General features: G+C 41.4%; 1 protein-coding gene across 1 annotated transcript in view; it reads right to left on the reverse strand.

Annotated features, from left to right (window-relative positions):
* Window positions 1-17125: 17125 nt before the first annotated feature.
* The window catches only part of DIPK2A (divergent protein kinase domain 2A), a 60002-nt gene continuing 53415 nt past the window's right edge, over window positions 17126-23712 (reverse strand). Inside the window, exons 2-3 of the mRNA XM_081086140.1 lie at window positions 22821-23124; window positions 17126-18792 (exon numbers count right to left, since the gene is read on the reverse strand). Coding sequence (XP_080942266.1) covers window positions 18461-18792; window positions 22821-23124 — 636 coding nt within the window. The 3' untranslated portion in view covers window positions 17126-18460. The remainder of the gene's footprint in view (window positions 18793-22820; window positions 23125-23712) is intronic.

A 23712-nucleotide genomic window follows, 5' to 3' on the forward strand; every position in this document is an offset into this window, starting at 1 on the left:
TTTAAAATGTCCAAAATATATAAAGAACTCATACAATTTAAGACCAGGAAGACAAATAATCCAATTATGGGCAAAGCACCTGAATAGACACTTCTCCAAAGAGGACATACCGATGGCCAATAGATATATGAAAAAAATGCTCATGATCACTAATCATCAGAGAAATTCAAATTAAAACAACAGTGAGGTATCAGCTGATATCTGTTAGAATGGTTACTATGAAAAAATCAACAAACAAGTCCTGGCGAAGCTCTGGAGAAAAGGGAACCCTAGTACACTGCTGTTGGGAATGAGGACTGGTGCACCCACTGTGGAAAACATTATGGAGTTTCCTCAAACAATTAAAAATGGAACTGCCTTTTGATCCAGCAATCTCCCTCTAGAAATATAGCCTAAGAATCCCAAAACACCAATCAGAAAGAAAATATGCACCCTTATGTGCTGGAAATCTAAAGCAAATGCAGTTAGCATAAAAATGCAAAGAGAAACATTGGAAAGCCAATGGACTTTGATATTCAGCAGGGCTGAAAATCAGCATAAAACTGCCCTGCTGTGGGCTCAATGGCTCAAGGAAATTTCCTGACCTGGTAATCTTTACATTGTTTACCAAATTTTACCTTTGATCTGACTGTATGCATTGCTAAAGGGCAAATGTGTATTCAAGTAAATAAAAAGTGGACCAGGCCAGAAGTCAGTGTGCCTCATCAGGAGAGAGGTCTCCACCTGGCCCTCCAATGCCTTCTAAATTCATATTTCTTATATAGTATTTTCATTTGTGCGTCAGCCCCTCCTTCAGATCCTGAACCTAGCCATGCAGGTTGCAGCACCTATGTTCATAGTAGCAGTATTTACAACACTCAAGATCTGAAAACAGCCCAAGTGCCCATCAGCAAATGAGGAGGATAAAAAAGCAGTGATACATCTACACACTAGAATTATATTCAGCTATAAAAAAGAAGGCACTTATATCAAATTGAAGAGCTGCTGCACAGCAAAAGAAATAGACAACAAAACAAACAGACAGCCAAACAGATGGAAGATGATATTTGGAAACAGTAGCTCTGACAAAGGTTTAATTTCCAAAATACATAAAGAACTCGTAAAACTCACCACCAAATAAATAAACAATCCAATCAAAAAGTGGGCAGAGGACCTGAAAATACACCTCTCCCAAGAAGACATACAAACAGCCAATAGATATATGAAAAGACTAGTGGCCTAGTGCACGTATTCATGCACATTGAAAGGAAATTAATTAGAAGAAATATTTAAATATTGCTATTTGCCCTTTCTCTACAATAGAAGTGTCAGAGATGAAAGAAAATTAGTAAAATGTACATGAAAAAATATATAAATTGATTAATAAATAAACAATAACAAAATATTTTCCATGAAATTTTTACTGTCAAAATCCTCGTTTATCATTAATTTTTTAAAATATGTCAGGTATTCTGGAAAGTTTATATCATTTGGGCTGCAACATCAAGTAAATTTTCTATCAGATGGTTTTTCATCAGTGATAGGCAAAATTGACATGTAACAGTCATTCCACCACAACTATTTTTGATAATTGCATCCTCATTTACTTTATTTTTGCTGTGAAGGCAGTTCCTACCAGTATTGGCAGTACTTGTTGATGACAGTTTTTCAGACATACTCTGTCAATGATGCCGCTTTATTTCAGCTGCAGAGGTACATTGTGTCAATAGTTGGTAGTCAGACATATTCTGTTGACAACGCCAACTTCTTTCAGCTGCAGAGATACAATTGGGGCCAACTGGCTGGGGAGGAACCACAGGAGATTGGCTTGCCTAGAAGGGACTGCAGGAGGGCTTCAGGGCATGTCCAGCCCTGTCTCGCCCTGGCAGCCCCAGCTCGCACCCTCAGCCTTGCAACCCCGCAGCCCTGCCTGGCACCCTGCCTTGGCCTGGCATCGCCCGCTCACCTGCTCCACCATCCCACTGCAATCCAGCTCTTATCAGGGGCCATTGGGGCTGGCAGCGCCTCCACTGCCACCTGCTGCCACTCACCGATGCCTGCCATGTTCTGCACCACCCCCTGGTGGTCAGCACATGTCATAGCGAGCGATTGAACTCCTGAGGGGACAATTTGCATATTAGCCTTTTATATATATATATAGATGTTCAACCTCACTGGCAATTAGGGAAATGCAAATTAAAACTACAATGAGATACCACCTTACACCAGTTAGAGTGGCCATTATCAACAAGACAAGCAATAACATGTGTTGGACAGGTTGTGGAAAAAAGGGAACCCTCATTCACTGCTGGTGGGAATGTAGACTGGTACAACCACTATGGAAAACAGCCTGGCGATTCCTCAAAAAATTAAAAATAGAGCTACCATCTTACCCAACAACCCTACTCCTGGGTGTATACCTGAAAAACAAAATCATTTATATGCAAGGATATATGCACCTCTATGTTCATTGCAGCATTATTCACAGTGGCCAAGACATGGAAACAGCCAAAGTACCCTGCAATAGAGGACTGGATAAAGAAGTTGTGGTAAATATACACAATGGAGTACTACATGGCCATAAGAAAGGATGAAATAGCGTCATTTACAACAACATGGATGGGCCTTGAGATTATGCAAAGTGAAATAAGTCAGACAGAAAAAGCTAAGAACTATATAATTTCACTCATATGTGGAATATAGAACTGAAAGTTATGAACACAAACATCAGTGTGGTGGTTGCCAGAGGGAGGGGTTTGGGGCAGAGGGTATCCTAATATGAGGAAACAGAAGATTTGAATTTGGGTGTGGGTACATGGTGCTATATACAGATTTTGTAATCCACACATGAAACCTATATGTTCATGTTGACTAATGTCACCCCAATAAAATTTAATTAAAAAAAAAGAAGAAGGAACTTTTACCTTTTGCAACTGCATGGATGGACCTGGAGAGTATTATGCTAAATAAAATAAGTCAGTCAGAAAAAGACAAATACCATTTGACTTCACTAATATGTGGAATCTAATATATCTATATCTATATATCTATATCTACATATCTATATCTATATCTATCTATATCTCTATATATATTTAAAAGGCTAATATGCAAAGTGTCCCCTTGGGAGGTCAACCAAGAGATCAAAGTTTGACCATAAGTTTGACCACTTGCTATGATGTGTGCTGACCACCAGGGGGATGGTGTGGAATGAAGGAAGGCCCCAGCTGACAGCCAGAAGTGTGTGTGAGTGAAATAGGGACCGTTAGATCCTGCAGGTCTTTCAAGTGGCTGCCAATCCAGGCACTTAGATGGCAAAACTCTGCTGCCGCCTCAAACACTCAGGGAAGGACCCCAGCGGCGCAGAGACCACGCCATCTTGAAGAACAGAACTGCTTGAGACTAGGATCCTAGCCTCGCCACCACCCAGTCTGGTCTCGGTAGCAAACCGGAACACTACAGCCGCCCTGGTAGAAGACCTACGACCACAGCTGCAGACCCAGGGACACCAAGACTCCAGGTACCCTGGCCGCAGATTTCTGTGAGTCACAAAGCCAATCCCCCTCCCCCACCACCCTCAGGGCAGCAGCATAGGAACTGCCAGACCCCAGGTGCACAATAGGGCTTTCTGCACACACTCAGCAGCAGCAGCTCTGCTTGACTTTGAGCCTTGGAGTCAGACACGGGAAGTTTGTTTCCCCTCGACCAGGCTCCGCGGGCTGGGAGACTGTACTGAATTTGAGCCTGGGTGCGCATCCTTGGTGAGACTGTTTTCTGGGACCAGACCCCACGCCCATGCAGGGCAGGGAGACAGCGCTGAGTTTGATTCTGGACTTGTGAACTCGGGGAATTTGTTTCCAGTGACTGGGCTCCATGCCCAGGCAGGGAGACTGTGCTCAGTTTGGTCCTGGGGGTGCAGAGCCGGGGAGTTTGTTTCCCACGACCAGACCCTGCACCCTAGCAGAGAGGCTGTGCTGAATTTGAAACTGGTTGTGCGAAGCCGGGGAGTTTGTTGCCCTCGCCCAGGCTCTGCACCCAGGCAAGGAGAGTGTGCTGTATTTGAATATAGGTGCGCAAACTTGGGGAGATAGTTTTCCGCGACCGGGTCCCGCACCCACGCGGGGAGACAGCGCTGAATTTGAGCCTGGGGGCACGAACCCGATGAGTATGCTTCTCATGGCCAGACCCAGCACCCAAACAGGGAGACTACACTGAATTTGAACCTGAATGTGCGAACTCAAGGAGTTTGTTCCCCACTACCAGACCCCGTGCCCATGCAGGGGGGCGGCACTGAATTTGAATCTGGGTGCATGGACACGGGGAGTCTGCTTCCTGCAGTGCACACCTGCGTGACCAGACTCCACACCCACACTGAGCAGCAGTGCCACCTGACTTTGATTCAGGGCAAGCGCACATGGAAGGCTGTTTTCCAGTGCAACTAGTGCAACCCGATCTCCCAAGCAGATCGGGGACCCTGAATTCCACGCAAGAGGCAGCAATGAGCACCAGGGACTAGACTCTGTTTCTCATTGTGTGCACATGGGATCCCTGATTCCCAGTACATTCACACTAGCAGCCAGAGACTCCAATTCTTGGCGCATGCGCACATAGGGACCCTGATTCTTGGTGCGAGATAGCACCAAGCAACAGAGACTCTGATACTCGATTCTCCGCGGACACAGGGAACCTCTGACTCCTGATACACACTAGGAGACTGATTTTTGGCACACCCCAGCAGGTTCTCTGTGTCAACATGGTGCAGGCAGGGTCCCCCTGATTCTAGGTGCGCATACGAGGCCACACTAAGCACCTGAGACTTTAACCCAGGGCGAGCATGGCTCCCATCAACCCACAGCAGCTGCACGACTTGGTGTCAGAGCTCTTCAGTGACACTTGGGGGGTGCAAAACTCCTACTGCACATGGCCCAGCCCCCTGCAACTTGACATTTGAACCTTCTGGTGATAGTGAGAATGGGGAGACAATGAAACAATCCCCGAGGATAGAAAAGGAGGAATCACCAAGAAATGAAATAAGTAAAATGGAAGCATGCAACATGACAGAAAAACAATTCAGAGTAATGGTCATACAGTTCATACACCAGATGGACGAGAAAATCAACAACCTATGCAAAAATTAGGAAGAAATGAAAAATTATATAGCTACAATCAAAAACATTTGGAAGGCTTCAACAGTATGCTAGAAGAAGCAGAGGACCGAATTAGTGAGTTAGAAGATAAACTACAGAAACAAGCCCAATCTGAACAGTAACTAGAGAAAAAAATTAAAAAGCAGGAGGAGAGCCTAAGGGAGTTTTGGGACAATGCAAAACAAAATAACATACATATAATAGGGCTTCCAGAAGGACAAGAAGAGAAGCAAGGATTAGAAAATTTATTTGAATAACAAAATTTCCCTGATATGGGGAAGTAAAAAGTTACACAAGTACAGAGTCCCAAGCAAGGTGAATCCCAAAAGACCCTCACTAAGACATGCCAATATTACAATGGCAAATGTTAACGACAAAGAGAGAACCTTAAAAGCTGCAAGAGAGAGACAGAGAGTTACCTACAAAGGATCCCCCATCAGATTATCAAATGATTTCTCAACAAAAACACATCAAGCTAGAAGGGAATAGAAAGAGATATACAAAGTGATGCAAAGCAAAGGACTGAATCCAAGAATACTCTATCCAGCAAGACTATCAATCAAAATTGAAGGAGAAATCGGGAGCTTCTCAAACAAAAAAAGACTAAGGGACTTTATCACTACCAAGCCAGCAATGCAAGAAATGCTAAAGGGAATGCTGTAAAAAGAAGAAATAAAAAGGTAAGAAGGAACACAGACTCAAAAAAATAAAAATGGCTACAAACAAGTACCTTTCAATAATAACTTTAAACGTAAACGGACTAAATACTCCAATCAAAAGACATCGAGTGGCTGAATGGATAAAACGACTGACTCATATATATGCTGTCTAAAAGAGAACCACCTCATTAGAAGGGACTCACACAGACTGAAAGTGAAGGTATGGAAAAATATCTTTCAGACAAATGGAAATGAAAAAAAAGCTGGGGTAGCAATACTTATATCAGACATTATATCAGACAAAATAGACATCAAAGTGAAGGCCATAACAAGAGATAAGGAAGGCCACTTCAAAATACTAAAGGGATCGATATAACAAGAGGATATAACACTGATAAACATATATGCACCCAATGCAGGAGCACCCAAATACATAAAAATCTCCTGGAAGATATCAAGGGAGAGATCCACAACAATACAATCATAGTGGAGGACTTTAATACACCGCTGACATCACTTGGATAAATCCTCTAGACAAAAAATGAGCAAAGAAACAGAAATCCTAAATGACTCACTAGATCAGATGGACATGATTGACATCTTCAGAACACTTCACCCCAAACCCCCTGATCACCCTGCAGCTCTGTGTGTGACAGGGGGCGGGGCCCCAACCTCCCTATAGGCCCTGCTCTGTTCCTGACAGGGGAAGGCGCCCCAACCCCCTGATCAGCCCTGCTCTGTGGGTGATAGAGGGCAGCGCCCCCCCACCCCACCAGCCCTGCTCTGTGTGTGATGGGGTAGAGCCATAACCTCCCCATCGGCCATGCCCTGAGTGTGAGAGTGGCGCCACCCCAACCCCCTGATCAGCCCTGCTCTGTGGGTGATAGAGGGCTGCCGGGGTCCAACCCCAGCAGGTCCAGGGGTTCCCAAAGGCATAGACGGAGTCAGCGAAGAAGGAATGACACAGAGACAGCGTTCAGTTGATCAGCAGCCTAGCCAGGATCTCCAGCCAAGTTCTGGTCTCAATCTCCAGAGAGGTTCTGCTGTTTATTGTCTTGTTGCATCTGTATTTATCCCAGTTGATTTTAATCCTGTCAATTTCTATTACAAAGATTAGGGCGTTTCTTATCTCCATTCCAGGGAGTAAAGATTATGTAGCTTAAGCATGATTGTTTGTAGTGATTAACTACCCGCCTGGCACTTAGTTAAGGAGTTTCATCCCCTCCCTGACTTCAGGGAAAAATTCCTACCTGGGGAAACAACCTTTCTCGGAGAGGTGACCTTGGTTAAAACACACAGCGCTAAGGGGAGCAAACATATTAAGAACAGTATGATATATACGCCAGGTCCCTTGAAACATATGCTGTGCAGAAGTTTCTTTCCTGCAGCGACTGTGTCAAGCAGCAAGGATGGACCGGCTTCCGGCAGAGGGCGGCACCCCAACCGCCCCCCATGGGCCCTGCTCTGTGTGAAGAGGTAGAGCCATAACCTCCCCATTGGCCCTACCCTGAGTGTGAGAGGGTGCGGCGCCCCAACCCCCTCTTCCACCCTGCTCTGTGTGTGACAGGGGGCGGCGCCCCAAACCCCTGATCCGCCCTCTGCCGGAAGCCGTGAGTGACAGGGGGCAGTGCCCCAACCTCCTGATTGGCCCTGCTCTGTGTGTGACAGGGGGTGGCGCCACAACCTCCCCATCGACCCTGCCTTGAGTGTGACAGGGGGTGGTGCCCCAAACCCCCAATCGGCCCTACCCTGAGCATGACTGAGGGTGGCATCGCAACCTCCCGATCCGCCCTGCTCTGTGCATGACAGGGTGCGGTGCCCCAACTCCCCAATCGGCCCTGCTCTGAGCCCGACCAGGGGCTGCATCTAGGGACTGGGCTTGCCCTCTGCCACCCGGGAGCAGGCCTAAGCCAGCAGGTCGTTATCTCCTGAGGGGTCCCAGACTGCGAGAGGGCACAGGCCGGGCTGAGGGACCCCCTCTTCCCCCCTGAGTGCACAAATTTCTGTGCACCGGGCCTCTAGTCCTATCTAATAAAAGAGTAATATGCAAATTAACCATCACTCTAACATACAAGGTGGCCACCCCCATGTGGACACAAGATGGCCAGCAGGGGAGGGCAGTTGGGAGGGACCAGGCCTGCAAGGGAAGGCAGTTGGATGTGATCAGGCCTGCAGGGGAGGGCCGTTAGGGGTGATCGGGCTGGCAGGGGAGGGCAGTTAGGGGTGACCAGGCCAGCAGGGGAGGGCAGTTAGGGGCAATTGGGTCGGCAGGGGAGCAGTTAAACGTCGATCAGGCTGTCAGGGGAGTGGTTAGAGGGAGACCAGGCTTGCAGGCAGAAGCAGTTAGGAGCAATCAGGCAGGCAGGCAGGCGAGCAGTTGGGAGCCAGCACTCCTGGATTGTGAGAGGGATCCCAAATTGGAGAGGATGCAGGCTGGGCTGAGGGACACACACATCCCCCTGTGCAAGAATTTCATGCACCGGGCCTCTAGTATAAAATATGTAGAATATGCAAATGCATAGAGACAAAAATTAAATTAGAAATTACCATGGACTAGGAAAAGAGGAAGTGGTGAGTTATTGTTTAATGGGTAAAACTTTCTTTGGGATGATGAAAAATTTGGAAATAGTGGTGATGGATGCACAGCATTGTGAGTGTAATTAATACCACTGAACTGTACACTTAAAATAATTAAATGACTAATTTTGTTTTACCACAAAAAAAGGTAAACACGATGCATCATGATACACTTAAAAAAAAACAACCCCCAACTCTAATTCATCCATTATAATAAACATTTCTTTACATTTTTACATACCTGAAATCAACATTCATTTTACCATCAATGGTGACTTAAGTTTGTTTTCTGCCAGGCAGTAGTTGTGAAATGAAGCCATTGCCTGCACAAGTCCAAATCTGGCTGTTATTACATTATTATTGGTGAGGTGCTACCCCTAAACACTTCAATGAACACACTGTTCAAGAGTCATTTAAGGATAACAAAGGGCATTTTTTCCATCTCAAAGCTTGTTACATCCACTACTAAGTACAACAAAGTGTCAGCATCAGAATTGGTGGCTATGGCTTGAGAAAATATTCTGGGAACAGTACTGAATTGCTCAGGAGAAATATGGCTGCAATATTCTTGATGACACACAGGGTAATGTATAGTGCAGGAAAACAAGTACAGCGAGGGCTCTGAAAAGAGAAGTCAGTCACTCAAGAGAGTGGGTGACCTCTGAGTTTAAAATATTTGCAAACGCCCTGGCCAGTTACTCAGTGGTTAGAGCATCAGCCCTCAGACTGAAAAATCCTGGGTTGGATTCCTGATCAAGGGCATGTACCTGGTTGCAGGTTCCTCAGCCCCGATAGGTAGGAGAGCGTGTGGGAGGCAATCAATCAGTATTTCTCTCTCTCTCTCTCTCTCTCTCTCTCTCTCTCTCTCTCACTCTCTCTCTCTCTCCCCCCCCCCACCTCTCTTCCCCTCTCCTCTCTCCTCTCTCCTCTCTCCCTTCTATTCTCTCTAGAAATCAATGGAAAAATAATCTTGGGTGAGGATTTTAAAAAATAATAAAAATATTTGCAAATACCTTAGCCCATCTATTTCGCTTATGGTTTCCCCCTTAAATATACACACAAAAAGTCTAAACAAGCTCTTTCAATACATCTATATAAATAAAAATGTAAATGTTCGTTTGTTCAAAATCTTAAATCTCTGAAAGTTCTTCACCGATTGCTTTGAAATTTTGACACAACGTTGCATTTGAACACGCGTGTGTTTTTACATACCTACATACCTATTATTATATAGATGTCACACCTGTGACAGGTAAAAACATGCTTTTTTGAAAAATAGCGCCATCTGTTGGACATAAAAGCAACACACGCTATATTAAATATTTTACGATTCCATTTCAATATTTTCTGTTTACAATTATAAATTGTAGATAAAATTAACTACAAATATGCATGTCCAGCTGCAAAACGATCGATCAGCTGAGATATTCTCACATCAATTGCTGGAAATTGGGAACAGAAAGGTGCCGGTTGATCTGACCTCAGGACGAATTTCATTGCCTCATAACTTCTGCAATTTAGTGACATCAAAAGAAGAATTGGTTGAAAAAGTATTTCCCAATATTCAAACCAATTATAAGAATCACGATTGGCTGAGTGAATGAGCTATTCTTGCAGCCAAGAACAAAGACGTCTACGAACTTAACAATATTATTCAGTCTAACATTCAAAGCGATGCAGTCACATACAGGTCTGTCGACACTGTTGTGGAAGCAGATGAAGCGGTTAATTATCCAACAGAATTTTTGAATTCACTCGATCTGCCAGGGATGCCACCGCACGTACTGCAATTGAAAATCGGCGTGCCAATTTTCATGTTGCGAAATATCAACTAGCCAAAGCTTTGCAATGGCACGCAGCTTGCAGTAAAAAAATTAATGAGCAACGTCGTAGAAGCAACAATCTTGACAGGACCTTTCAAAGGTGAAGATATCCTCATTCCTCGCATTCCTATGATTCCAGCGGATATGCCATTTCAATTTAAGAGATTGCAATTCCCAATACGATTGGCGTTTGCAATCACCATCAACAAAGCTCAGGGCCAATCTTTAGAATTGTGTGGTTTAGATCTAGACACGGATTGCTTTTCACATGGACAATTATATGTTGCGTGTTCTAGAGCCGGCAAACCAGACAATCTCTATTGGTAGAACTCAAAGAAGACTTTTAGTTCTTCTTTAATATTTTTAAATTATAAAATAATTACCTGTATAAGTAAAAATAGTAAAAAATAAACAAAACAATAGGTCACTTTTTTTCTATTTTTTGAAACATTCTTCTCAAATGATACGGGTTAGGCTAGTCTTTTGGAACAACAAAAAATATTGTATACCCAAAACATTGTGAAATTAAACATATTAGAAACGTGCGCTCTCTCTTTTCTTTCTTTTCCATTTAACCAGACTGAGCCACAGCAACGCGTGGCCGGGTACAGCTAGTATAAAATAAAAATGTTAAGTAATAAGACTTATTGTGACATAGTTTGTGTTTTTTAAACCTCCCTCCCCTTAGGAGTAATATCTTGCAATCAATGGCATCTTAGATTTAATAAATACAGTAATTACAACAATTAACCAAAAATTAAAACCTTAATAAGATGAAGCACTCCTACAAATCAAGAGACTTATGAATCAGCTTTTAAAAATGAGCAAAGGAAACGAAGCAGTTTACACAAACATTAAATGGCCACAAACTTATTGGCGAAGTAGTCTGCCTCACTAGGCTAGAGCTGGAATGTTGGGGAAAGGAAGACATGGACTTCTGACTCATGTTTCTAGGTGGCTCTCTTGACGTACCTTGTCCCCTCCCTAGAGACCCATCTAACTAGTGAGTTTTGGGAAAGGCAATTCCTGGTAGACCTGTGTATCCAGCCACTTCTCTTTCCTTATGAATTGCCAATTCTCTGCTTCTCCATGTGTGCTTTCCACACAGAGCTTCAATGACAAATCTGTCGTCTTCCCACTCTGCCTGGGATAAAAATGGGAAAGATTAATTGCAGAATACAGTATTTGGAAAACTACTGCTATCATGGACATCATAGGCCATGCTGTCCAACAGCTTTATCAATAGCATAGGTAAAATCCTCCATCACACACACACACACACACACACACACATATACTAGAGGCCCAGTGCATGGATTTGTGCACCGGTGGGGTCCCTCTGCCTGGCCTACAGGGATGGGCTGAAATCGGCTCTCCGACATCCCCTAAGGGTTCCCAGATTGCGAGAGGGCAGTTCTCAGGTGATACACCCTGGAATCAGGCTCCCTCCTCTCTTCTCCCAATACTATGTCACTTTCTATATTTGCCTTGCTTCTTTCATCTCACTTTACCCTAAGTTTGGCGGTAACTGACGCCTTGTGGGCATTTAGCTGCAAAATGCAATTATTTAGCAAGGGAATCTAGTCATCCTAGGGCAGGACCTTGCTCAATGTCAGGCTTCCGCTCAGGCCCTTCAGACCCGGCAGAGTACTATGGCGGTGGGGAACTTCCTTCTTCCCATCTGAGCTGCTCCTTCGCTTCCTTTCCTCCCTGGAGGTTGCCTGCTGACACTACTGTCTGCCTGGAAGAAGGGAAGCTGTGGCCGGTTTCCCAGCCAAGAGTGGAAGTGGAAAAATTCCCTGCCTCCACTGGAAATCAATATTAACCAGATGGGCTGGCGTGGGCGCCATATGTCAGGGCCGCAGCCAGTAGGTCTTGCAAGTCTCATCATTTAGCTAATTGAGTTGAAAAGTTTCTGTAAGGGCCAGACCCATGATCTCTGCAATTGGCTAGAGGCCTGGTGGGGAGCCAGACCCGAAGTGGGGAGCCAATGGGCTAGAGGCCTGGTGCACGGATTCATGCACCAGTTGGGTCCCTCAGCCTGGCCTGTGGGGATTGGGCCAAAACCAGCTCTCCAACATCCCCTGAGGGGTCCCAGATTGCGAGAGGGCAGTTCTTGGGTGACACACCCCAGAATCAGGCTCCCTCCTCTCTGGTTCTGGATACATCACCCAAGAACTGCAGATGCCAAGTCACCACAGCTCAGCAGCTCCTGCGTTGAGCATCTGCTCCCTAGTGTTCAGTGTGTGTCATAGCTACCGGCTGGCTGGGAGAACGGCCAGTTGCTTAGGCTTTTATATATATACTAGAGGCCTGGTGCATGAAAATTCATGCACTGAAGGGGTGGGTCCCTCAGCCAGCTTGCCCCCTCTCACAGTCTGGGAGCCCTCAGGGGCGGGAGGTGACCTGGTGATCAGGGGAACGCAATGCCCCATCATACCTCTGCTGCTGCCACTGCTGGCAGTGCAAGCCTCAGCTGGCCCTGGTTACCTGAGCCTCAGGCAGTCCTGGGTGGCTGGGCAGCTGCCATCAAGGCTTGCCTGCGCCTTGGGCTGGCCCTGGGTGGCTGGGTGGCTGAAGGGACTGGGGAACTCTGGAGGCAGGCGCACAGCAAGGCCGGGCCCACGCACCTTTGCTCGCACCTGTGGCCCCGGCGGGGCTGAGGAGACTGGGTGCCACCATCTTGTGGTTGTGGGTGCTGCCATCTTTGAGGGTGGGTCAGCAATTAGCATATTCCCTCTTTATTGGCTGTGGGTGCCATCATTTTTGCGATGGCATGAGGGTCAATTTTATTGATTTCAGAGGGGGAGAGGAAGAGATAGAAACATCAAGATGAGAGAATCACTGATCGGCTACCTCCTGCATGCCCCCCACTGGGGATTGAGCCCATGTGCCCTGACTGGGAATCGAACAATGACCTCAGGGTTCATAGGTCAACATTCAACCATTGAGCCATGCCAGTTGGGTTATTCTCCATCTTCTTGATTCCTGCGTTTGACTCTTAATTTATTCTAAATTAGGCAGAAAGGTAAGAGGGTATCATTAATTCTCTCAAGCCTCATCAACTATCTTTTAAAAAAATTTTTTATTGATTTGATAGTGAGAGGAAGAGAGCATCACTTCTGTGAGTCATTTCTTTTAACCCTCAGCCGAGGATATTTTTCCCATTGATTTTTAGGGAGAGTGGGAGAGAGAGGGAAAGACAAAGAGAGAAATACATCTATTGGTTGCCTCCTGCAGGAGCCCTGACCAGGGTCCAGGCCGGTGAGGAGCTTGCAAACAAGGTATGTGACCTTGACTGGAATTGACCAAAGGGTCCCGGGCTCTATCCGCTGAGCCAAACTGGCTAGAGCTGTTAGTCATATCTTCATCTCACAGCCTAGTGACTTCTTTCAATGTCTTGAGTCATATAAACATCTGTGATATACATAGAAAAGTAAAGCTAAAATTGACAAAATCCTAAATTTGACTGAATGAATACCATGAGCTTATTTTTAAAAGTCTGTCACCCTGCAAGGTAAACTTTCTTACAAGTATGTATTCTTAAAACTTAGAGTATAAGGCACTGCCTAGTTTCAACAATATTTGTAGAATAATTTAAAAAAACTAAAAGGCTGAGGTAGTTCTCTAGAAACAGAATATATTAGTAAACTCATAATGAGAAGAATAATCTAAGTAATCTATAGATATTTGAGAGATCTAAAGTTTTGAGGTCAAAGGAGAAAAGGTCTTACCACCCTTTATTTTCCTTTATTTTTCTCGTTTTCTACCCTCTTCTCCCCATGTCCCTCTTAAACTTCACTTCTTTTTCACCTTGTCTCTATCTCACTTGGGATTTCTCTTCCTTTTCTTGCCCTCACAAATCCTTTACTCCCCTAACTTAATAGTTGAGGAAATGCATATGAGTTTTTACAATTATATCATCTTGCCTTCAACTATATGCTTCTGGTTCTAAAACACTGCATCCTAGTCTAGTAGAATATTGTAGGCCAGTGGTCGGCAAACTGCAGCTCGCGAGCCACATGCGGCTCTTTGGCCCCTTGAGTGTGGCTCTTTCTAAGCCTTAGGAGTACCCTAATTAAGTTAATAACAATGTACCTACCTATATAGTTTAAGTTTAAAAACTTTGGCTCTCAAAAGAAATTTCAATCGTTGTACTGTTAATATTTGGCTCTGTTGACTAATGAGTTTGCCGACCACTGTGCAATTGGAAAATCCGTGTTGACCCACAGGTCTGCTACTACTTATTTTTGTGATCATGGAAAAATACTTTTCAAAAGAAAAAGAACTAAAATGTTCTATTACAAAATTTAGACACATAGCTAACTAGTATAATGAACTATAGCTATAACATCTACAGTATACAATAGATTCTTTAAGTATTTTCCACATACCAAAGCAAGTGCAAAATTAAAGTAGATAAGGTTACCCAAGACATTCACCTATGGTTCAAATTTTGTTTCCACTTTGTTTTAATAAGGATAGAAAGGTAACCTTTGCATTTACTTTATGGGCTACGCAAGTCTCCTTTAATGTAAAGCCTCCCTCCCTCTTTTCCTTGCATTTGTTAAACAAAACCAAGTTATTTACCCTGTAAAATTGCCCATTCTGGACTCTCTGGACTGCATCCCATGGAAGCCTCTAACATGTTCCTCTGTCCTGGGTGTTTCTCATTATCAGATAGATCTGGGGGCTTGATCAGATGCAGGTTTTTTGTTTTTTTCCTGGGAAGACACCTCACAGGTGGTGCTGGGTGCTCCTTTTCACTGGCTTGTACTGGAAAGCACATGGAGATTGACTAGTAAATTCAGGTCTTGATCTCCTGATCCACTCCTTTTCAATTAATGTTTGCAGCTATTGATAATCATTGCCTAGCTCTTGTCAATTAAGAATTGCAAAAGAGCAATATTTTAACAACACTACTTCTGCATTAACCGGAATAATTCTACATATCCCACAGATTTTTTTTTCCCCTTCAACTATCTAATTACTTGGGGTAAGGCATACAAATGCTTCTTTCTTTCCCAGATACCAGTTTTCAGAATAACTCCTCAATATCCTTCCAAAAATGACTAAATTTGTTCATTTCTTATTGCTATTATCATTTTGAATGCATAATTTACATATTTAAACTGTTACAATCCATTTTTGTTATGTTTATTGGTCATCAAATACTTGCAGTTGGATCTTGAGCTTTTTAGACAACACCAGTGGTATTTGAGTTGTTCTGCTTTAGTGATATTGAGGTGTTACCGTTAAATTTTTAGATGTGAAATACACTGTGGTTTTGTTGGAGGAGAGAATACCTAATGTATAAAACACTGGACTCAAGTATCTCAGATTTTCTTAAAATAAGCTAGTGGCAAGTAAGTTGAGATACAGAAACAAGTTTGGCCACATGTTTTGAAGTTAGTATTAACCATAGTTACACTATTGTTCCTTACATTATTCTTTTGTATACATTTGAAAAATTCCATAATATAGTTTAATACCATTTTAGTGGTAAAAGTTAAAAATGTTACGATTACAGAAAAACCATGCCCACACAGACAGTTTCTGAAAATTATATCAAAATACATTCAGGGAAAAAAAAAATAACATCTATACAACCTCACTTTCCACTCAAGAAAAATTTGGGTATTTGAAGATAAGAGATAGTTTGACAAGTGTGATTCTTAAAGTATTCTTTATTAAGAGCATTAAAGTTGCAGAAACAACTTTATATTGTAAAGGCACAGGGAGACAGTTCTGGTAAATTATTCAAATTAAACAGTAACTTACAGTACAAAAAACAACTTTAATGCACATACAAACCCCAAATGTCTGATTCAAAAATATTTTACTGCACCTATTAATGGGCAATGATTAAAAATATAAATTGTTGCTATATAATAAATATCTGATAGTGAATATCTTGATAGCAAAGTGAACAAAAATTTATTGCTTTTCACATACAATTTTCCCTGTTAAGTTCCTAACTCTTTTACTACCTTCTCAACTTTCTGAAGAAAATTCCACATAATTTTACAAGGAAATGACAGGTTTACAAAACTCCCTCATGCAGCTATGATTGCTGGCAGCTGTTCTCTCACTTCCTATTCTGCAATCACAATCACTTCCCAAAAGTAAGATAAATGTTTGTAAGCCACAGAAAGACAACCTTTCTGTGACTGGCATTCTAAGATTGGTAATGAAGACTTATCAAATGTAAAAGGTGCTCCATTTTGAAAATGTATTATTTTGTTTGAAGTTTTGAGTGAAGGCTTGAATGTCTGACAAGTAATTTTACCTATTCCCCTCAAAAGTTTTCCTAAGTTGTAAAACATCAGCATAGTAAAATTTCCAGCACTGAATGTTTGAAGGCTAGTTGATATATTAATGTACTGATATATAAAAGTTAACACACTGCAATCTATTTTACAATGAAGAAATCTTATCCTTCTTCCAGTTTTAAACTGGAATTACCTTTATTAAGAACATCCTGCTCTTTTTATAGCAACCCGGTTATAGATGGCACAAGTAGAATTTCCATCATAATAATAAAATAACATGAAATCAGCAGCATCCTAATTTAAGAAATATCTACATAAAAATATTTGATCATTATTGTAAAGTTGCTTAACCATGTCATGTTCAGGCAGTGTGTGGCAGCTAGTAATATGCGTGACACAGAGCTATGGCTCAATAAATAGTTGCTAAATGCATGAAAAACAGAAGAAAAACCTGGCTTTGGTTGTGCATATTTTAATCACTTTCTGATTAATAAATAATAAAGTCAGTCTAGAACTAGAACTAAATACTGCACACTACACCAAACTTTGTCATACACAAAGTAATGATTTCAAACAAAAATAATATCAGTTAGTGATAGTCAATATATGTCAATTATAACTTTTTAAGAAAGCCCACAGATTTCACATATTTATTAATTTTTATCCACATACTTAATTTTTTATGTTTTGATGTTTAACAACTGGGTAATGAAGACCATGTTGGGCAGACTGGCTACAGTATAAATTACTAGTCCATTCATTAATAAAAAGTCATGAGGCCTGATTAGACTCAAATGGTGACACCATGTTACTTTTGAAAAACTACCGATTAATAAAAGTTAGAATATCTTTAAGTAGTCTATGCTGGGAAGCAGTAGCTTAACTTTTCAAGATAAAAAAAATGACCATGGAGATATGAACTTAATAATGATAAAGAACATATTGCAAGTAGGACAATAAGAGTGAGTAAGTGACCAATTTTAAATTCTAACCATGGGACTAGGTCTAATATTTCTTTGGCATATGCACTACTATTTTAGACTAGTTAGCATTTAAAAAATATTGGGGTTATATTTTCCTGTCAAAATTAACATCAAGGTGAAAACTACTAACACACTCTTCTTAAAGCCTTTTAAAGGACAAAATGACATTTAGCAACATATGCCAACTTCATGTTTAGTGTACAATTCTAATTACTGGCACAGAGTGATATAACTGTTAAATAACCTTAAATGAGCTCATGCAATGGTGAAACCACAGAAAATGGGAAGAAAAGTATTTACATAATAAAATATTCAGCTTCCTGAAAAAACACAGTAAACCTAGAAATCCTGTCCTAATGGTTAACATGTACTGCATAGCACTGAATTAAAACTAGTCCAAATTTAAAAGTAACCTGCATGTGTAAGACTGAAGGAAAAACATAAAAATAGAAAAAAAATTAGGAAGGAAAAAGTAGCCTATAAAACAGGCCAATCTAACGTGACATTCAAAGTAAATGTAAGAGATTCACAAAATCATGATACTAATGCAAACTAAGTCAAGTATACCAAGTACCCTTTGATACACAAGGCAATATAACTATCAGATTCATTTCTAATAGCTTGACAATATTAATTAATGCACTCAGGCATTCAAGGGGAAAAGCAGTCAAGGATAGCTCAAGTTTCCAAAGTGTAAGAACAAAAAGATCTTCAAAATAATCATATGGTTTTTGAAGTAATGTCTTATTTTGATGAATGTTAACATAAGATGTATCAGTGCACGTTTGTCATCCTCTGAAAATATTACTTCCAAGTTTCTTTTTTCCAGGTAGTTTTTGGTGGTTTAGTATTAGCCAGTGCTATTTAAATGGAGAAAAGAAAAGTTCACCATAAGATGTATCAGTGCACGTTTGTCATCCTCTGAAAGTATTACTTCCAAGTTTCTTTTTCCCAGATAGTTTTGGTGGTTTAGTATTAGCCAGTGCTATTTAAATGGAGAAAAAAAAAGTTCACCATAGACTACCTCACATTGTTACTCAATTGAGCTAGATATTCCCGCAATTCTTTTGCAGCCTGGAATCTGCCGTAGCGTTTCTTTGGGTTGGCGCACTCATCCAGCAAGGCCTCTAGCCGGCCATCTTTGGCAATTTCACTTGGTGGATCATGAAGGAGTCCTCCAGATGTGCCACGCCAGGTGGCATGTCTGGATAAGAGGTTCTGACAAACAGCATAATAATTGTGGTCCACAGTGGCACGAGCACAAAGAATTTCTTTTGAAAATGATAAGCAAGCCTCCTTATCACAATCATCAAACTTGCTTTCATACCATACATCCCAATTTTCAGGTTTATCTGTAAAAGGAGGAAGAGCAGAAAGAGGAAAATATATTTTAAGAGTTTTTATTGATTCCCAATTTGACAATACCCTAATTAGCATAGTATTTGTTCTTAAAATTGTATTATAATTTTAAACATTTAAGTATATTAATTTACATAAAGATTTCTTGGGAGCACATTCTTGCCAAGCAGAGGATCAAACAAAGTGCCTACTACTGAAGAGTTCAGTCTAGAGGGAAACCTTCTAATCACATAAAGTGGCATACAGTAGTATGGCACAGGAATACAGAGGAAGCACTACTTCTGTCTGGGGTTGTAGAAGGCTGCAGAGAGAACATCTGATTTAGGCCTTAAAATATAAGCAAGCCTTAAAAAAAAAAAAAAAAAAAAAAAGGAAAAGCATCATTTTAGGCTGAGGGTACAGTATGTGCAAAGGCATGGACCTAAGGGACTGATCCAGCTAGTTCAGGAAACTGTAAGTTCTCTGTGGCTAGAGTGTGAGACAGGTACCTGGGAAGGACGTATAGCAGAGGCTAGAGAAATAAGTTCTACCTTGTGTAATCAAGACCATGATTTGTTTTACAGAAAGATAGCTCTAGGCTGAAGACTGGAGGGACTAACATGATGACAGCAACTAAAGGAGGTCCAGATAAAAAAAAGCAAAAAAAAAAAGCCAGATTGTAGAAACATTTGAGACAGAAATTAACAGGTAAGTGTATGAGTAAAGTTTAAGGTCCTAATTAGATGAAAACCTAGACACTATTAACATAACAGTGTTTATATATATAAAGTAAATATAAAGTGGTTATGAGATATTCAGGTGTGGACATGTAATATATGCAACTGAAGCCAAAGGAACAGAATACATATTTAGAGTGCATCAGCATAAAAGGTTTGGTGGAGCCAAGAGAATGGCTTAATTGTATTGAAAATATGTTGAAAGCAAAAGGGAAAAAAAGACTGACAGAACATTAAAACTGAAGGGGTAGAGATGTTAGTGAAAGAAACTCATTCGTTCAGAAAGTAATTATTTGAATGCCTGCTCTATGGCAAGCAGGGTGTCTAATGGTAAACAAAACAGATTATATACATGGCTTCTATCCTCACTGGCTTACAATCCAGTATGTTAAATAGAAACTAAGCAAGTAAACAAACATTATCATAAATTGTAGGAAATGCTATGAAGGAAACAGGAGTTTTTAACAGTATAAGACTTATGAAAGAAACAACCTAAAGTTACATACAGCAGTCAAGTCAAGTCTCTCTTAGAGTTAACATTTAAGCTAAGGCTTGAAGGACAAGTACCTAACAGCATATAGAAGAGAGATGTGGTATTTTAGGCAGAGAAAACTGCATATGGGAAGCCCAGAAGTGGAAAGGTTCATTCAAGAAACCAAAAGGCCATTTTGGCTGAGGCATCAAGGGCAACAATGGACAGAGGGATATAAAAAACAAAGCAGAATAAGGTCAAGTCATACAGATTATGCCCTGGGGAGGAATTTGAATTTTACTTGAAGAACAATGGGAAATCATTAAAAGTATTAAGCAAGGAAATGATAAGATCAGATTTATGTTTTTAAAAAGGAACTATGTGATAAGTAGAAGGAAACCAAAGGAGTAAAGAATTTCAAGAAGTTTTTACTAATCAGTGACTTCAGGAATTGGCCAATTAGGTGGTCGCTAATGGTAATGCAGATTTCTAAGTGAGGTTTTAATGGTTGAGGAATGAATGGAGACTCAGGAAGCAGAGATAGGCAGATTTTAAAAACAGTTGAAAAGCAACAAACTTGCTTATGGGAAGGTAAGAGAAACTGGATTTTAAGGAGGGTTGAAAATTAAAGAAGACAACTGATGCAGCAGGTTCTCAAAGAAGGCTCTTTACTGTGTCTGAAGAAGAGGAATGAGTATGTACTGTTTTTACTGCTTAGACAGCGGTTCTCAACCTGTGGGTCGCGACCCCTTTGGGGGTCGAACGACCCTTTCACAGGGGTCGCCTAAATACATCCTGCATATCAGATATTTACATTACGATTCATAACAGTAGCAAAATTACAGTTATGAAGTAGCAACGAAATTAATTTTATGGTTGGGGGTCGCCACAACATGAGGAACTGTATTAAAGGGTCGCGGCATTAGGAAGGTTGAGAACCACTGGCTTAGAAGGTACTAGTAAAAGGAAGAATACCAAGGGAGGTGACACATCAAAACCTCCATTTCCTGGTGAAGGATAAAAATACAGGCAATTTACTAGAAAGAGGGTAAATATAGATATAGCCATTTGCAAAGTGGCTATTCAGACAGCCCTACTTGAGCCTTTTGAAAATAAGTAGGCATGTCTAAAAAAGCACAGGAGTAATGCTCTTTGTATGAAAGGAAGGAATAGAGAAACTGTAGGGTTGTATTCATTCCAAGTCAGGAATTAGTTGGTATAAAATTGTAACATGTATCCCAGGAATGTTCACATCAAGAATTTTTTTTTTTTTTTTTTTTTTAAATTTTAGCCCTGACCGGTGTGGCTAAGTTGGTTGGAGTGTTGAAAGGGCGAGGGCTATGCCCTCTATCTTGCCCTGGATCCTCCATGTTGGGGCAGAGGCAGAGGAGTGCCTTCTTCCCGGAGGTCCAGGCCCCTGCTGGCCACGCCCGGGAACAAGACCCGACTTGGCGCCTGGCCAATTGGAGGGCCTACAGTCAGCTCCCCTCCCCTCACTATTAAAGCCCTGATTTTCTCATGAGTAGCACTCGGTTTCCGGTCGCTGCGTCGACTGGAGGCCCGGGTCGGGTTAGCTAACTCAATAAAGGACCTTCTGCTTTTGCATCGGACTGGCTCCCTGGCGTGGTTTCTTGGGGATCTTGAATTCTGGGCATAACAGTGTCATCCTTTACACTGAAAGGTGGTGGGTTCGATTCCTGTGGGGGCACATATAGGAGGCAGTCAATCAATGTTTCTTTCTCATATCAATGTTTCTCTCTCTCTCTCTCCCCCTTCCTCTCTCTAGAATCAATTAAAAATTTCTTTTTACAAACATTGGAATGAATACTTTAAAAATTAAGGCAAGTTGTACAATTCTGTGAATATAATAAAAACCACTGAGTTGTGTACTTTAAAAAAGAAAAGCATGGTGCAAGCTGCTGCTGCATTTACACGTGCAGGAGAGGAAAGTGGGAATTAAGCTTCCAGCAAGTGTCCATCCCCTGTGGGAGGATCTATAGGGCAGTCAGGATACAACCAGAAACTAGTCTGCTGAGTGTCCAATAGAACAAGGCACTGGGAAAACCAAATAGTATTTAACAGGATCAAGCTAGGATCATGCAAGAGTGTCAAATTAATAGACTGCTGTTACATTCACTGCATTCCCCAGGTGCCACAAAGAAGATCCTTATATAAAGGGAGGGGAGGGAACTAAAAATATTAAGACTCTCACCATGAAGCAACAACCTTTCAAGTTCCCTTTACTAAGTAGGTTAGTTATAGAACTATAGGTATTGTCCCCAATGTTTTAAAATTCCTATGGTGTTTAATTTTAAAAACATTTCAGACACTCTGCCCACCTACACTTTGAAGAACTCACAAAGAAATGGGGAGTAAAGTTTTGCGTGAGATGTAATAATGTCAAACCAAAGCTAAAGATTTACAGTGCTAATGAAAAGAAAAAAAAAGTCACTGTAGAACAATGGAACATGGAACATTCCGGAGAGCAGCACAGCCTTTCTGGCAGCCTGTAAGTAGTATATACAACTTAATTTTGCATTAGACTCCTAATGCTCAGAAACAGCAGACTGTGTGGAAAAAGACATGTGTACATACACACTCAGAGCATATCTGATTGAACCAAAAGGATATTTTACTAAATATGGAGAATCTGTGACTAAGAACATGTATAATTCATCAATATTTGTTTATTGATACGGGTCAAATAAAACAAAAAAAGATGTAAGGTTGCCATCTAAGAAGGAAATGAAAGACTTGCTTCATATAAATGTAAACATTATTTTGACACAGGAAAAAACGGATACAAAAACAAATCTAAAAGTTATATACTTACTTTGTCTAATTAACCTTTTGTCAGCAACCAAAACATTTTCAGCATCCACAATGATTACCTTCCCATCTCTAGGACCAACTGCAAAATTGTCAAAGCTGACGTCCAGGAGGTAGAGTGCAAATTCAAAGTCATTGTTAGTAAGCTGCTCTGCTATTTCCATTAATTGCCAAGCCAGGTCAACTCGTTTTTCCCATGGTGCATTAAAGTAGCTCCACAGTTCTTCTCCAACATAATTTACAGCCACCATTCTTCCACAAGCTCCAAGATACTTTGCAAATGGCCAACCTTCATCAGATGGAAAAATCTACAAAAGAATTATCTTAATATTATAAGCGATTCTGATGAGGATATCCTAAATCTATCCCCAGATCCTTTCAGTAGAGATTGCTACTAGACACGAGCTTGGATTTTCTTGTTGTAGACAATAGTGCAGCAGAGAGAAATGTCATTTCTTTTCCAACTCATACCTTTTTTTTTTAAATTTATTTTTTATTTTCTTTTATTGCTTAAAGTATTATAAAGAGTATTACATATGTCTCCTTTTTTTCCCCCCGCCCTTGACAATCCCCTGGCCTCCCCTACCCCCCAGTGCCTTATGTCCATTGGTTATGCTTATATGCATGCATACAAGTCCTTTGGTTGATCTCTTACCCACCCCCCTCCTGCCCTCCCACCCTCCCCGGCCTTCCTGCTGTAGTTTGACAGTCTGTTTGAGGCAGCTCTGCCTCTGTATCTATTTTTGTTCATAAGTTTATAATGGTCTTTATTATCCAGAAATGAGTGACATCATGTGGTATTTTTCCTTCATTGACTGGCTTATTTCACTTAGCATAATGCTCTCCAGTTCCATCCATGCTGTTGCAAATGGTAAGAGTTCCTTCTTTTTTATAGC

This window comes from Myotis nattereri, assembly GCF_964212035.1.
Source record: "Myotis nattereri genome assembly, chromosome: 3".
In the NCBI taxonomy this organism is placed as follows: Eukaryota; Metazoa; Chordata; class Mammalia; order Chiroptera; family Vespertilionidae; genus Myotis; species Myotis nattereri.